We start from the raw sequence: 16,689 nt of genomic DNA, 5'->3' as shown, positions 1-16,689 counted from the left end.
TACTCTTGTTTTCTTTTTCTTGGTCTAAAAGGCCTTTTTTGCTTTAGCCAACAAGAAACAAACATCTACGGTCAGTCTTCACTGGTTGGATCATAATAGATTATCTAGAATCACGTAATGCAACAAGTAACCGAGTTTTAAATACGAAGCTAATACAATGTTTGCTGAAACATTTCAATCAACCTTTAGGAGCAGAAGTCTAAAAGTTGATTGAAATGTTTCAGCAAACATTGTATTTGCTTCGTATTTAAAACTCGGTTACTTGTTGCATTACGTGATTCTAGATAATCTATTATGATCCAACCAGTGAAGACTGACCGTAGATGTTTGTTTCTTGCTAGCTAAAGCAAAAAAGGGCTTTCAGACCAAGAAAAAGAAAACAAGAGTACAGGTAGGCTTTCTTTTCAAGATAACATTTAGGTAAAGTTTCTTCGATGTTGACATTAAATTTTCCAATTAAATTTTAACCACGTAATGGTACTATTGATTAATAAATCACATAGTTCAATTTAATCATCTTTGTGTTGTATTGGCTAATGCAATCACATGATCGAATTTGATTTTCTGATTTTAGGGACTGGTCTAAGAGCAAAATGTAGGAACCAAAAGTGTATTTTTGCCTTTTTATTTATTTATTATTTTTTATATGGGCATTGATTTCCATTCCACAAGCAGAAGTCGCCTTTAAGCTTAGTTTTTAAGTCAATTTATATGACAAGGGATGAAACCAACATTTCATTTTTGGGCCAAGCTATACCTTCTGACAATTTTGGGGAACTCTCAAAATCCACCCTAAACTATCTAGTGGATTTTCAATTTATAAAATAAATAAAAAATAAAAAAATAAAAAATAAAAACCTTATTTTGAGAATATGTCAAGTGCCTTCAAATTTTTTTGGGGTTGAAATTGAGGAAAACTGAACATGAGATTAAAAAAAAAAATGTGGGTTAAAACTAAAAAATAGTTATTCACATGAATAATTTGAGCAAAAAATGATTAACTACAGTTAAAGCTAATGACAATAGGTAACTTATTTGGAAAATTTTCAATATATATTATGAATTGCAAAATAGAGCAAGCAGACAACTCACATCAAATCCACATCATTTGTAGAATCACAAATTAATTAGTATGAGCAGTACCCATCTAAAAGGTTGCTTAGTTTGTTCTCTATATATTCGCATGAGAGTTCCAGCCTATGTCAGTATCTCTCTCTGAAGATGCTAATTTCTTCCTCCCAGATGGATCATCTGCTTAGGAATACACAACCACTCTTCTCACTAACCTACCATGCCATCTTTCTTCTATTCCTCTCTTTATCAATCTCAAAATTTTCCTTAGCTACCACACTTTCAAATGAAACTGATAAACTTGCACTGCTCGAATTCAAGTCCCACATAGATAGCCCACTTAATGTCCTGGCTTCTTGGAATGACTCTTTCCATTTCTGCCACTGGATTGGGGTCACTTGTGGCAACAAACGCCAAAGAGTCATCGGTTTGGACCTAAAAAACAAAAAGTTGGTTGGCACCATATCACCCCACATTGGAAATCTTTCTTTCCTTCAATCCCTCGACCTTGCAAGTAACTCTTTCCAAGGTGGAATTCCCTCAGAAGTTGGTTACTTGACTAGGCTTCGAAATTTGAACCTAAGTTATAATCCAATATTGGGAGGGGAAATTCCAGTCAATCTTTCTCACTGTTCCAACCTACAGTACCTTGATCTCAAGTACAATGATTTAGTACAACGAATCCCTTCAGAACTTGGCTTTTTGTCAAAACTTCAAATACTAACTCTTGAAAGCAATCATCTAAGTGGAAGGTTCCCACCTTCTCTGGGGAACTTGTCCTCTCTCCAAAATCTTGGGCTTGCATATAACAATTTGGAGGGAGAAATCCCAAATACAGTAGCCCAGATGAAAAGCTTGACATCTTTTTATGTAGAAATAAATCATCTTTCTGGTGTGTTTCCACCTTCCCTATACAATTTATCATCGCTCACAAATATTGCCTTGACTAATAACAACTTCATTGGTAACCTCAACCCTGACTTGGGCATTGTTCTTCAAAATCTCCAAATACTTTGGATAGGAGCAAACCAATTTACAGGAACCATTCCAGTTTCATTGTCCAATGTCTCAGACATTCACTATCTTGATCTTGGTAATAATTATTTCACAGGAACCATACCTAAGAGTTTTGGTAATCTGCGAAATCTTCGATGGTTTGGTGCTTTTAATAATCTTCTTGGAAATTATTCAGTTTATGATTTGAGTTTTTTGAGTTCTTTGAACAACTGCAGTCAATTAGAGCTTCTGTCTATCAGCGACAACCAGTTCGGAGGTGAGCTGCCTAACTCCATAACAAACCTCTCAATCCAATTATTACGGTTTCGGCTAGACGGCAATTCTATTGGTGGGAGCATACCTACACGGATATCAAATCTTGTTAGCCTAACTGAACTTAACCTGGGAGCTAACTTGTTAACAGGTAATATTCCATCTTCAATTGGAAAGCTCTCAAACTTGCATGCTTTGTACTTGTATGAAAACAAATTGATTGGGGAGATCCCATCTTCCTTTGACAACATGACTAAATTGCTATACCTTGATATGGAGAGCAACAATTTAGAAGGGAGCATACCACCGAGTCTTAGTAGGTGCAGCCACCTGCAAAAGGTAATCCTTTGCCATAATAAATTAAATGGCACCATACCGGAGCAACTTCTTGGCCTTCCTCTAGTCCAAATTAATGTGTCTCATAACTCCTTGACCGGTTTTTTACCACTAGATTTTGGAAACCTAAAAATTCTTGTTGCACTAGACGTTTCATACAACAAATTTTCCAAACAGATTCCAGCCCAGCTAGGGGCGTGTTTGGCCTTAGAAACACTTTATATGCAAGCAAACTCCTTTGAAGGAACCATTCCCGACTTAAGTCAGTTAGAAGGTATTCAATATCTTGATCTCTCTAACAACAACTTGTCAGGCCAAATCCCAAGGTATATGATTAATTTTCCCATGCAAAATTTGAACCTCTCTTTCAACAATCTTGAGGGAGAGGTACCTATAGAAGGGGTCTTCAGAAATGCTAGTGCAATTGAAGTCAAAGGCAACACTGGTCTTTGTGGGGGGATCCAAGAGCTACATTTGCAGGCATGCCCCATTCAAAGATCCAAGCATTTTTCTTTCAAGTTGAAATTGGCAATAAGCATTGCAGCTGCTTTCTGCTTGGCATTGTTTTCTTTGATTGCTCTTTCCTGTTTGAAAAAGTCAAAGAAGAAATGCCTTTCGATTTCCACCTTTGGACCCTCCTACCAAAAGATCTCTTATAAAGAATTACGCAATGCAACTGATGGATTCTCTTTGAAGAATCTGATTGGTACAGGAAATTTTGGTAGTGTCTATAAAGGAAAACTTGGTCTAGATGAAACAACTGTTGCAGTCAAGGTACTCAATTGTCAAAAGCAAGGAGCCTCCAAGAGTTTCATTGCCGAATGTGAAGCCCTGAGGAACATCCGGCATCGAAACCTTGTTAAGATTCTGACTACTTGTTCGAGTATTGATTTTGAGGGCAATGATTTCAAAGCTTTAGTCTATGAGTTCATGCCAAATGGAAGCTTGGAGATGTGGTTACATTCTGAAGATGGAGTCAAGCAACTGAGAAGTTTAAACCTTCTCCAAAGAATCAGCATTGTAATAGATGTGGCTTCGGCATTGCTTTATCTTCATCGTCACTGCCAAACCCCTATTATTCATTGTGATATAAAGCCAAGCAATATTCTTCTTGACGATGATCTGAATGCTCATATAAGTGATTTTGGTTTGGCTAGACTCCTTTCGAAGTCTGGGAAGGAAGCTTTTCATAATCAATTAAGCTCAGTAGGGATTAAGGGAACTATCGGATATGCTGCTCCAGGTAATGTATCATGATTTCACTCAATTGTAAAAGTATTAACGTATAATGAATGTATCAATAATCAAAACAAGGATGCCCAGTATAGAATATTTGCATACACCTTCACCAAATCACTAGTTTCATAGGATTGAGTAAGAATTGTTCTTTGTGTATGAAAGTGCTCTAAATTTTTGTAGAGTATGGAATGGGTAGTCAACTTTCAACTAATGGGGATGTGTATAGCTTTGGGATCCTCTTATTGGTGATGTTAACTGGAAGAAGACCTACTGATAAACTATTCAAAGATGACCTAAACCTTCACAACTTTGTTAAGTTGGCATTGCCGGGACAAGTGATGGAGATTGTGGACCATTCAATTTTCAATGAAGTAGGAGAATCTGATAACATGGTTGCAAGTTGGAGTGACTGGACAAGTGGACACACTGAATACTTGATATTGGTCTTTCAAATTGGACTTGCATGTTCAGCAGAATCTCCAATAGATAGAATGGACATGAGCAATGTAGCTCTGGAATTGCTTTCAATTAGAAGGCAAATTCTTTTGGACCGAAACTCTTGAAATGAAAGCCCATAGCTGATGGCGCAATCATAGTCTGATTAGAAGAAGAATATTATCTTTGGAAGCTTAACGTTATAGGCAAAGCCCAAGAATAAGAATAGGTATCCATAGTATTTAATTAGGTTTTTATATTTTATTTAGTTATTCTATAGTCAAGTGTATTTTAGTAATTATATAATTGTTGGGTATGGGACGAGGTTTTCTTCTATTAATAAGTAAGTCTTATTTAATTTATGGGTCTATATGTATGGGTTTTTGTTTAATTCAATTAGTAAGTTGCACGTGCGATGCACGGATAATATTGTAATGTTTTATGTAAAATAGTTTTGGAGAACGTTGTACATATGTTATAGCATAATCGTTATATGACTTTGTTAGTAATGAGTTCATTATAAGAAGCTACCAAAAAAAAAAAAAAAAAAACCGTAGGGTTTTTGGCAATTTGATAGCAATGGGAGACCAGTATAACGATGGTGGTAGCCCTTTAGATTCCTCTCTTTCTCTCTCTTACAAATGCTTTGCCAATCTTAGGTCTTTTATTTTGGTAATAGTGAAACAATGCATTTTATTTAACAATCCTTAGGGCCTTCTCTAGTTAGTTATATTAGTCTTTTTTTTTTTTTTTTTTTTTTGCTTTTGTTTTTAATACTAAAACGGTGGGTATGCTAAAAAATATAAAGAAGAGAGAAATATGTGGTGTATGCTTAGGTAATTAATGAGAGATTGATGAGATAACAGTAAAAATAAGTTAATGTGATCTTTTGGATAACAATAAAAAAAAAATTAATTAAAAAAGAGTTAAAAAAAAAACTAAATGCAAAATTAGAATACCACATAACAGGACCTCATTTACTTCCACATGAAGTTTTTGCCCTTTATATATACTAGTGTATGACCCGCGCAATGCGCAGACTACTTTTATTTATTATTCATGGAAAAATATATAAAATCATAAAAATATTATGACAACTCCATAGATAATTAAAATTAAATAAACTGGTTTTTTAAAAAGAAAATGGAAAGGAAAAAAAGAAAAAGGAAAAAAACTTCCCATTTATTTTTATTTTTCTTAATTATTATTATTTTTTAAAATGATGAGAAACTCCCTTAAAATTGAAGGTGTGTTTATGCATTAAATATGGTCAAATGAAGAAAATACAGAAAACCTCAATTATACAAACTATGTTGTCACGATTATAGGATTCTTATTATAGCTATCCAAATTAAATTACACAGAGGACAACTAATTTCAAGAATACATAAAAAAAAACTGCACAAAAGATATTTGTTGGGGGAGGGGAAAAAAAAACCTCTTGAAAAAGTTAAATTGTAGAGTTTTATGAATACCAATCACTGTACTACCCCATAAAAAACTAAAAGATGGTGGCACTAAATCAAAGTTACATTTGTGTAATCTCACAGAGAAATCTACAACTACCTATTCTTTTCCTAAGCCATGTACATTTGGTTGGTGCTTTTTAGCACAATCCTTTAACATAAATTTCTTGAAGCATAAGGATATTGACAATTTTTGCATTCTTCTAAACTTCACTAATGCATTTTCTTATTTGTCTATGGCTCTTTCTCGACTACTCTCCTACTCCTAATGAGGATAAAGAAGATGAAGGGGGAAAAAAGACAACAAATACAAACGTACATGAGGCATTCTGAAGTAAAAGCCACAATCAAACAGCCACACCATCATCTTGGCAAATTAGTTCTTATTTAGTTAAAAGAATCTTACTTTTCAATCGGGCAGCTTACCCCTATAAACACTACCAAGCATACCTTCACCAATAAAATTTTCATGAGAAAAGCTAATTGTATATTGCTGAAGCAACATAATAGTGAACTTTTGCAGAACTTGCATTCGGATTCTTTGAAGGATGTATACTTGTAGTTACTTTAAAAGGTACCATCAATTCCATAGAGACCTTCTCGAAAGGATAAAATGGAGGAAGTCGTGGTGCAAAGAACTCCATATCAATGCGGCTCATGACTGAATCTTGATTCTTCTTAGGCAGCGAAACTGCTGGTGTGTTTTTCACATCTGCCTCCTATTCATTCTGAAACTATGGAAATACACTTGTTCTTCCATTGTCTTCAACATAACTATCTCTTGGTTTCACAACTTTCCCTCTTGGCACCACTAAAGATATTCAAAAAGACAATTTTCATTTAGAACAGAACAAAAGAGATAAGGAAATTTCAACAATTTTAAAAAATAAGAATGGACATTACATTATATTACATCCCTATTATTCTATACATAGCATCTTATAGAAATTTACCAACTTAAAAGCTCTGCAAAGATTATTATGGTTTTGACACAACCAATTAGTGGTAACCACCCTTCACACACTATATACATCATTTATTGCAGGTTGACAATTTGCCTTGAGCATTAGAGTGTGTACATGACTAAATCTAAGAAAAGAGCAACAAATATAATGCACCTTAAAGAATATCAGACAATTAGACATATTATTGTCTTATAAATGCAAATGAGGTTAAAATTCAATTCAATAAACATAAATGATAATAATATAGCGTCCAGGTGGGGCCAAGATTTTCTGGACCTAAGCAACTAATCCATTCTTTGCCATAGTTTGTAATTTGACCTCTTCTCTGCAACAATTTTCAATTCAAACTTTGTGATACATATTTGTATTGCAAATGTTATTGATAGATTATTATGGTTCTTTATTGTTATCTTTTTGCTTAACTTTCAAGTGTATTGGTAAGAAACGATGCCTGTGCTTTCTGCATGTGTGTGTGTTTACAATAACGAAGAGGTGAAATCCAATTCAGAGACAGAAGGGTCTTGTTTATCATAGGGGAAAGTTGAAGTTGTGCAATATATATATATATATATACACACACCAAGAAAACTATTAAACGGTGTTAAGATTGTGAAACAATATAATTTATCACTTTTTAATTGTGAACGTGGCATATTTTTAGATGGCTTTTTTTCTTATTCACTAACCTATGCAATGCACGGAAAACTTTTAAATTGTATTTTAACATGTTAAGTTTAAATATTTCTCTAAATTTAAACTATTTGAAAGCTGAATTGGCTCTAATATAAGATGAAAATTGTAGTTTAAACATTTCTCATGAAAAACCTTCAAAATTATATATATAAGATTCTTATAAATGAGAAACAAATAAAATTTTATATACATGACCCTTATAAATGAGAAACAAACAAATATTATAAAGCAAAATATTACAGTCATCATAATGTGCTATACATTTGGTTTAATAAGTATTACAAAAAAAATAATTAGTCATTTACACTTATATCTTGAAGCTTTATCAATGCTTTTCAAGAATCTATTTCCTCCTATTCTTAGGCTCCTCTTTCCTCAACTTCTCAAGCTACTTAACTCTTCACCAAGTTTTTTATAAGCATTTGACATCTTAATCTAAAACACAAATAGTCCAGTTTCAAATTCTTCCCAGAAATAAATTGCCAATAATGATGCAGTAAAAAACAAATAGAGGCTAAAGCAGAAAACTAATAAAGACTTATCACTGCTATGGTGCTACCCTTGAATTGATGAACATGGGCATCTAATACAACAAAACTACTCAAAACTGACAAAGCCCATGGAAAAATAAAAAGACTTTCCCAAGGAAACAACGGCTTAAACAGAACAAAACCCACTTAGGATCCACTTCACACAATCATCTAATGAAAGATGATGAAAAGAAATTTTTAAAAAATAAAAAAATGAAAAACAAATAAAAGAAACAAACAAACAAAGATAAACTGACCACTTTACGTAACAGGTCTATAGTGACTTTTTCCTGCCTAAAAGTGTTATCAATTAACAACACTGACTCAAAAAACAAAGTGTGTGCGATTAACACAAATCTTATAATAATCCCAGAGAAAACTTAAAAATTTGCATATAAATCTGTAAGTTTCTCAGCCTTAAAAAATTTCAAACTAAATCCATGCAATAGAAGATCTCAACCACAAATGAAAAGACAATTGCATCAACAAAAAGAGGAACAAAATTTTTCAGGTTAACTGAAGGAGATTGCAAAATTATGTTTGTGTTTGCCTTGAGAGAGAGAGAGAGAAAAACTTACAGGTTGGAGGAGCGGAGGCTGAAACAGATGAGTGAGAGGAATAAGGGCAGAGCATGCGTCTAAAAGAGGGAGAGAGGGGAAGAGCGTCTGGCTGAGTTTTTTGGGGACTCGGGCTGAGTTTATTTTAAAGTAAGGGGCTGAGCTTGAAGAAGCAAAGCAAGCCTTTAGCTAAAATTCTCACCCAAAACTCAAATGAAAACAATTAAAGATTTTAGAATCTTTACCTGCTTTTCCTATGATATAACAATAGCCCTCGAAACAACTTGGGTGCAAGCCACAACTAACTTTGTTGGGATTTCAAATGGTGTTGTTTGGTAAGTTTCAATTTTAAGCAGTAAATTTCAATTTTGAGTGAGACTTTTTGTCAAACACGTGGAGTACATTACAGCATGAATACACCCAAAAAATGCACCTAAATTAAGCACGCTACAATTGAACATTGACAGAAGTGAAGGAAAAAACTTCAAAATAATCCATAACAAAATTTAAGAAACATTACTTAAAGGCAATCCCTTGTATATTTTCCCTGTATAGCAGCAACTTTAAAGAAATCAGGAAAGTGGACACATTTTGTATTTGATTGTAACCCATGACTTAAATGAAAGAAATTTTATGTAACAATGATCATAGAGTTAGATATGACTGAAGCTAAATTCTTTACAACTTTGATCTTTCACAACAATTCACAACAGGGTATCTAATAGTTATAAAAGATGTTGTCTCTATAGAGAATCATCCGGAATGTCACTGTTATACACACACAAACTGCCATTTAGCCATCCCTTTGCTAAAGTTTAAAGGATCAAATCTAGGCAAAGTAGAAAGCAGACATTGAATCTTAGATTTTTTTTTTTTTTTTCTTTTTTAACAAACAGTAAGGATTTATTAACTGAGAACTAGCATCAAACACCTATCAGGCACTATAACTGAAATTTCAAAAACCTTGACTTTAAACTAAACAAATTTAATTTGGAATGAAAAGAATTTGGAGAATGACCAGAGAGTACCAAATTTCTCAAAACTAATTCATATTTCATACCTATAGATCTAAGAAAGAAAGGAAAAAGAAAATTACCAGTGGTAGTTCTCACTCTATCGCTATATGGTCTTACGGTGTTGATGGTCCATAGATTTTTCTTCTATGGCGAGGCTCCTGATGGTGCAGGACTCAATCATTCTATGTTTTAAAAACCCGAAACAAAAATAAATCAAATCTGAACCTATCCAACAGGAAAACTCAATCAAAAGTAACATTTCAAACCCAAATCAATATTTTTAGTAATCTCTGTAATCTAAAAAAACAAACAAAAAACAAAACAAAAGCAGATATCTAAAATTGAGAAAACAATCATTTTGATAGAGATTCCAAAAACCCAAAACAAAAAAAAAAAAAAAAATCAAATCTAAATCTACCCAACAAAAAAACTCAATTAAAAGTAACATTTTATACCCAAACCTACAAAATTGAGAAAAAAAAAATTACCATTGTCGATGTCAGTTCCGTCGATCTGGTGGTCTAAATCTGGCAAGGATATGGATGGTGTATGGCTCAGACGAACTCTGCTCTCTTTCCCTTTTGATTGTAACGCACAATGGACAGCCTTAGGAACTCTGCCTCTTTCTCTGTTTCTTTCTCCGTCGTCTGCAAAATCGTGTTTTGAGATTTTTTTGATTTCTTTTGCCCAATCGATGTAGTCTTTACCGTTCTGCCTCTCTCTGTTTCTTTCTCCATGTCCTAGCCTGTTTCTCTGTTTCTTTCTCTGCGTCCCAGGCCTCTCGCCTCTCTCTATTTCTATCTATGCATAGTCTTTCATTTTAACCAGTTATTTTTTGTTAATTATAAGGAGAGGTTTTTAAATGTTGTTGCGGTATTGCCAGACAACATAATTTATCGCTTTTTAATTTATATACGTGGCAGAATTTTAAGTGGTAATTTTTTTTTTAATGTGACAGCACCTTTTTAAAGGTTTTTGCTTTTATATATAGTTGGCTTTTTAACCTGCATTATGTGCGGGAAGCTTTTTATTTATATTTATTAGAAAGAATTTTTTTAATAATATATTTAAATACACTTTTACCACGTACTAAACACCCAATACATATCTCCATTTACAAATCTAATTACAAACATCATAGGTAGATACCAAAAACTAATTTAACCCAAATCTAATACAAAATACTTAAAACAAAATTTATTTTAAACCCAATACCATAATTAAAACCAAATCTAACTCAAATATCTAAATCTAAAACAATCCAACCAAGTGCATTTGAAGATGCTAATTCAGCATTAGCTAACTTTTTTTTCTTTTGAATTCTAATGTGCCTTTTCATTGCTTTTTGTGTGGTTATGTGCTCAATGCTCATTTCATATCTCAATTGTTCTTTTTGTTCTTGCTCTTTTCCAATCGGCCAAATATTGTTTTCCGTTCTTATTTTCTACCTATCATGTCCTTTTTGTGAGGAATAAATACAGACCCTTGTAGATTCCATTCAACCCCAACATTTATATACTGCACAAAGTAAATGTATCTTAGAAGCTTGATAAGAAACTATAAAATTAAAAAAACGAAAAAAAATCTTTTTTTTTTTTTTGAGAAACAAAAAACAAAAAATCATAAATGAATATAAACCACAAAGTTTGATCATAATCTACATTAAACAGTACACCAATTGTTTTTTTTTTTTTTTACATAGATTCATTGCGTTATTGAAAGTGTATGAGGAGTTGTAACAACAGGGCAGAATATGAAATTGCAAAAAGTGTACCCATATCTCCTTGCAATCAAAATCTATTGCAAGTTGGACTACAAATTTGGTTATACAGAAAAATGTAAGTTTTCTTATACATTCACAAACTTATATGCTTCTAATTCAAGGAAAAAAAATTCAAGTAATTAAAACATAATTAAAAAAATATAACAATAAAGAAATGTTAGATCCAGATGGAAGTTTCCACCCCCCCCCCCCCCCCCACACACAAAAAAAAAAAAAAAAAAAAGCCTTAAGTAATACATGAATATTAACAGAAGTTCAAAGCCCTATAAAAGCTCAAATCTCTTAATACAGTACACCAATATAAGAAATTTGAGTGGTTTATTCTATCTAGGCACAAAGTTAAAAGTAACCTCCAACTTTTTATAGCTTATCCAGACCTTCAAATGCTTTAATATGTCTATAAGTCTCTCATCAAGCTCTCTGCTCCGTTCAACCTCACCCTTTGATATTCAAAATTAATATATGTCTGTCATTAAACAAATAAATGCATTATTACTACCAGTTTTCTCAAAAGTGACATACTCAACATGCTTTAAAAAAAATGCCAAAGCTCTATTACAATCTAGTCAAATTGTAATATTAGTAACCAAAAAAATGGTTGTTGCATCTTCAAAATTTTGATATATCAAGTGAAAAAATAAATCAAACAATAAGACAGCCCCTATATATGGCACATAAATAAATGAAAGAAGGAATATATTCTGTCCATTTTGGGTACTTATTTTTTATATATAGTGAAATTTGTAAGAGAGATGAGAGTAAGATAAAAGAATATGTGTTGATGAGAAAAGGAGGATGAGAAAACCAAAATATCAAATTGTGGTCTGTAATCAATCATAGAAACAAATATTGGAGTATAAAATCTAATCTTATTAGAAGATAAGTTTAATTCACTTATGCAAACCTGTATGCAAAAACCAAGTCCAAGTTCAATACCACTGCCATCACTAAATCAGTAAAAATCTCCAAAGTAAGATCACATTCACAGACCCACAATTTTTTTACGAATATACTTTCAAAAACACCGAGCCACCTCTAAATCAAACCCAAAATCATTGAACTAACAATTCATTCTCAATGACAAATTAAAAAATTTGTAGAGAAAATCCAAACCCTAGTCTCAATGCACAAAGCCACCGAGTAATAAATCATAAACAAACCAAACCTACTTATTAGATTCCCCTAACTTTCAAATACATAATCTTAAAGGGCATTGTAATTCAATTTTATAAAGAAAAATATAGAAGGGTTCCAACTCGGGAGCCCTATAATAATTAGAGTCTAAAAGTTCATTTTAAGATTAAGTTTCATATTCTTCCAAGAACAGAAAAAATGATTATGAGGAGATAGAAATAAGGATTTATCACCAAACTTTCTATGGATTACACAACCAAACTGTCATGGATTTCAATAATAAATTTTTCTATTTTATCTACAAAGCAACTATATTGGAATTTCTGGAATTCTCATTTAACTTCATCTAGCAGAGATGCCATGGTTGAAAAACATACACAAACACAGATATTAACCCAACACACACTCAATGTTGCAACTCTGTCACCCAAAACAAATCAAGAATTGAAGTGAAATGAACCAAATTGAGAGAATGCAGGGAGAAATGTTCTGATGATTTCTCTTATAGTCAGCCTTGTTGTCTTAACTAATACACCAACCTGTTTGGGTGCTCCACTTCATACCACCGTATGGAGGGAAATAGCCTATAGATTGCAGATAAGGCAATGGACATAAGTCTCTGTAAGTTGAATTTTGTGTGTAATTATTCAATGAATACAATATGTGTATTACTCAGAAATATGACTGAAAACTTCTATCAATGAAATTGTCTATGACTAAAAAACTAATATATTGTAGTTGTTCTTTTATCCAATTTGAATTGTATTTCCTACACTTAGCCTCATTGTCAATGATAAGTTGAAATAAGATACATAGTTTTCTTGCCATAGGATAATGATTATTTTGTGAGAATTTACAAACTGATTTGAAAAAATTGAGGGAGGCATCACAAAATTAGGGAAAAAGTTAGACCATACAGCTATGAATGTTAAATCTAAAATGCTTACATAAATTAATTTTGCAGTCTACCCAGAAAAGAATCAGGGATATTAGCTAATTGATAATCAAGGATGAAAAAATTTGTGCCTAGTCAATACTATCCAGCTTTAAGCTCTACTGTCAGTCACTGTAGTGTCTTTTCTTGTGACGCATATAACCCACTGGAAAATGTAATTCTATTCTTGTTGTGACTGAATTCATGTTGAATGTTTGTTTATGCAGGTTTGAAAAGTTGACAGATTTTTACTTAAATGGGTAAATTTGAAGTCCACTTCCAAATGGGAGTAGTTGAAAGAGTTGGATACTCTCTTTAGTGCCATTGTAGTTTTCGATTCTGTGTGCTAGTATCAAGGAAAACATCAAAAGCTAATGCCAATTGCATTAGAATGTGAAGTGTGGTGGTCAGTAGAGAAATCATTGCTGCCTGTATATAAGACTCCAAACTTTGATAATAGGTGACCACATCTGCTGTGACAATAGAATGTCTTCTCTAAGAACTGACGTTATATGCTGAAGGTTTACTTTTTGTCATTTTTACTTATAGTCTTGTCATAGTTACTAATAAAAGAACTCCTAATGAGTGTTATTTTAATGTCTTTTCTTTTGACATTCGATTTAACCATTGTCATTGTAGATTACAAAGAAATCTCTTGTGCGTTTTTTGTGCTGTTATCTGTAAAAGAATTTGCTATATCTATATTTATCATGATTCATCACCATTTTACAAATCTTAGGCGTCTTTTGATAGTTGTTCTAAACGTGTTTTACTAATTACATTTGGGTCCATATAGATACATCGTTTTCCTTTGGGTGTGACGTTGCAGAAAAGAAGTGGAACAAAGAAGGTGTCAAACTGAAAATTGGAAGGAGGAAGAGGTTTTATTTTGCCATTTTGTCCTCTACCAAACGGAGGGAATTTATCTTTTCTTTGTGGTGTGTGTAGTTTTTTTTTTGGATTGAATTGCGGTGTGTGTAGTTGATTAAGAGTGCGGCGATTCATGGTTTTTTAAACGGCTTAAGGTAGAAAGTGTTTCAGCAAAACACTGTGACTTTTCTCTTAATCTGTAAGCGTGGCAGATTTTTAAGTGGACTTTTATTTTTGGTTTTGGAGACGGATAAGAGATGGTGTTTTGGGACGTTGAAGATGCAGATTTGTGTAAGGATTTTTGTGGGTACGATTTAATTTTGGATCCGAAACACAAAGATATAATGCTTGAAGCAGATTGGCATCAGTGGAGGAAGAAAGGCATTTTAATGTTCAACACCTTCTTATTCTCTGTGTTCTAGGGTTTTATTATTTCAAATCAGAGCAATTGCAAATGAAAAACTTTAAATATATACTGTAAGAACCTTGACAACAATGGTAGAAAAGAAACATGGGAAACAAAAATATAAAGAGGGGAAAATATTTCAACAAAAAATTAAAAACAGCATATTAAAAGCCATTCTAACCCAAATTCCTTACTCAAAACTGAATCTAAGCCAAAACCTGAATGCAATCCAATACAATCCAATCTAAATACCCAGACCTTAATCATATTTAAACCCAAATTTAAAGAACTAAAAAATATAGGCTAACCGGTGGAGGATACGGGATCTGATGGTGGCAAAGGCCTGACTGTCTTCTCAGATTTTCTCTCTCCACTCTCTATGCTTGACCAAATCTCTCTCTCTATCGTTCTCTTTCTCCCCGTCTCTCTGTTTAATAATTCAGCGTTACATGTCTCCATCCCTGAACCATTTTTTGGGTTTTTATGTTTTTTTTTTTTTTTTTTTTTTTCCTTATACGGGTTTCAATAAAGGGAAAAATATACCTAGCCGTACCCATTCTTCTTAAGATGAAAAAAAATAAATCAAATGCATTGCATATTAATGCAGTTGGTGAAATATATAAAGTGAAACAGCGTAGAGTGTAAGTTGCCTGCTCTCTAGCAAGGCTTCTCCCTGAGAGCTTTGTTGTAGTGTGGCATTGTCGTCCCTTCCGTGGAAGGAGGTTTTGTCCCTTGAGTTAACTGTGTTTTCTCAAAGCTAGTGGTATTACTCTTTCAAGGGGTTTGGGAAACACTTTTAAATTACTTGCATATTCCATAGTGGAATGGACGACTTACAAAACATTGGAGCTCTCTCTCCCTTTCAGATAGAGAGGGTTCAGGTCTCAGATTAAAAAAAGAACAAGCCATAAATGAATTCACCATTGCAGCTAGGTTCTTTACAAAGCGCACTCTAAATATTGATGCCATAGCAAGAACCTTCTCGCCCCTACGGAGATCAAAAATGGGTTTTAACATCAAGAATAATAGGGATCATATCATCCTTTTCTCTTTTGATAATGAAGCAGAAGTGGATAGAATACTATCGTTGGAACCGTGGTGCTTCAACAAACATCTAATGGCCCTCTCAAAAATCAAAAAGGAGTCATCTCTAAATGAGTGTAATTTCAACAAAGTCTCCTTTTGGGTTCAAGTATATGATATACCATTGAGATACATGAACAAAGAAGTTGCCGAACAGATTTGTGAAACAATTGGGGTCATGCAACACCCAAAAGACCCCCCTGACTCTGACGGCGGAAGCTTCATTCAGAGTTAGAGTGTCCATCGATATTTCACTACCTCTATGCCGTGGCCGACTCATCACCCTGGATGATGACAGAGAACACTGGGTTTCTTTCAAGTACGAAAGACTCCCCAATCTTTGTTATTGGTGTGGCTGGCTCACACACACCGATAAGGACTGTGAGAAATGGATTGATAGCGAAGGCTCCCTTCAACCCGATGACCAGCAGTTTGGGCATGGATGAGAGCCCCTCCGTTTGTTGCAGCTCGTAAAAATGTAGTGGCTGTCCCAGGTTTTTTTGCCAAGAAGAAAACGGAAACTCCAGTCCAAAACGCATCCGCTCCGCCATCACACCCACACGAACGGAACCTTCCATTGGTCTCTGAACCAGCAAGCAACCGCCCGACGACAATTAATGCACCCTGTGCGAATCTGGGTTCTCACGCAATTCACGGGGATACAACTGCTGCCTCGGCCATCTCGGACTTGACAGACTCTGACGCTTCTCGGAAACCCACTCTACAAGTAGACTTTGAGCACTTAATCTGAGAGATCGACAAAGATATCAATCTATTTGAGTGTGGGAATGTGCAAGAAGGGCTTTCAAAAGTAAATGAGCGGGAACAAATATCTAAAGTAGATTATCGGCCCTTTACCTATTCTAGCCCAAATACGGACCAGAACCAAGTCTAGCCCATCT

General features: G+C 33.8%; 1 protein-coding gene and 1 long non-coding RNA gene across 8 annotated transcripts; one reads left to right on the top strand and one right to left on the bottom strand.

Annotated features, from left to right (window-relative positions):
• The first annotated feature begins 1,242 nt into the window (after positions 1-1,242).
• On the top strand, positions 1,243-4,574 carry LOC115953490 (putative receptor-like protein kinase At3g47110). The gene is made up of 2 exons (XM_031071175.1): positions 1,243-3,919; positions 4,096-4,574. Exons 1-2 carry the CDS (start codon positions 1,243-1,245, stop codon positions 4,476-4,478), a joined length of 3,060 nt encoding a protein of 1,019 aa, XP_030927035.1. The 3' UTR covers positions 4,479-4,574.
• Positions 4,575-5,794: 1,220 nt separating this feature from the next.
• LOC115989463 lies at positions 5,795-15,443 on the bottom strand. 7 transcript variants are annotated; one of them, XR_004091947.1, is made up of 6 exons: positions 15,013-15,386; positions 13,034-13,078; positions 11,738-11,826; positions 10,066-11,095; positions 9,658-9,759; positions 5,795-6,627 (listed from the first exon to the last, which is right to left on the bottom strand). It is a non-coding gene; the product is annotated as an uncharacterized LOC115989463 (long non-coding RNA). The 7 variants fall into 7 exon arrangements; XR_004091948.1 differs by having other exon boundaries at positions 11,738-13,113; positions 15,013-15,443; XR_004091950.1 differs by lacking the exon at positions 13,034-13,078 and having other exon boundaries at positions 15,013-15,380.
• Between the last annotated feature and the right edge of the window lie 1,246 nt (positions 15,444-16,689).

Source organism: Quercus lobata, chromosome 1 (genome assembly GCF_001633185.2).
Source record: "Quercus lobata isolate SW786 chromosome 1, ValleyOak3.0 Primary Assembly, whole genome shotgun sequence".
Lineage (NCBI taxonomy): Eukaryota > Viridiplantae > Streptophyta > Magnoliopsida > Fagales > Fagaceae > Quercus > Quercus lobata.
Note: the sequence above shows the minus strand (reverse complement) of the source record. Positions and strands in the feature narration are given on the sequence as shown.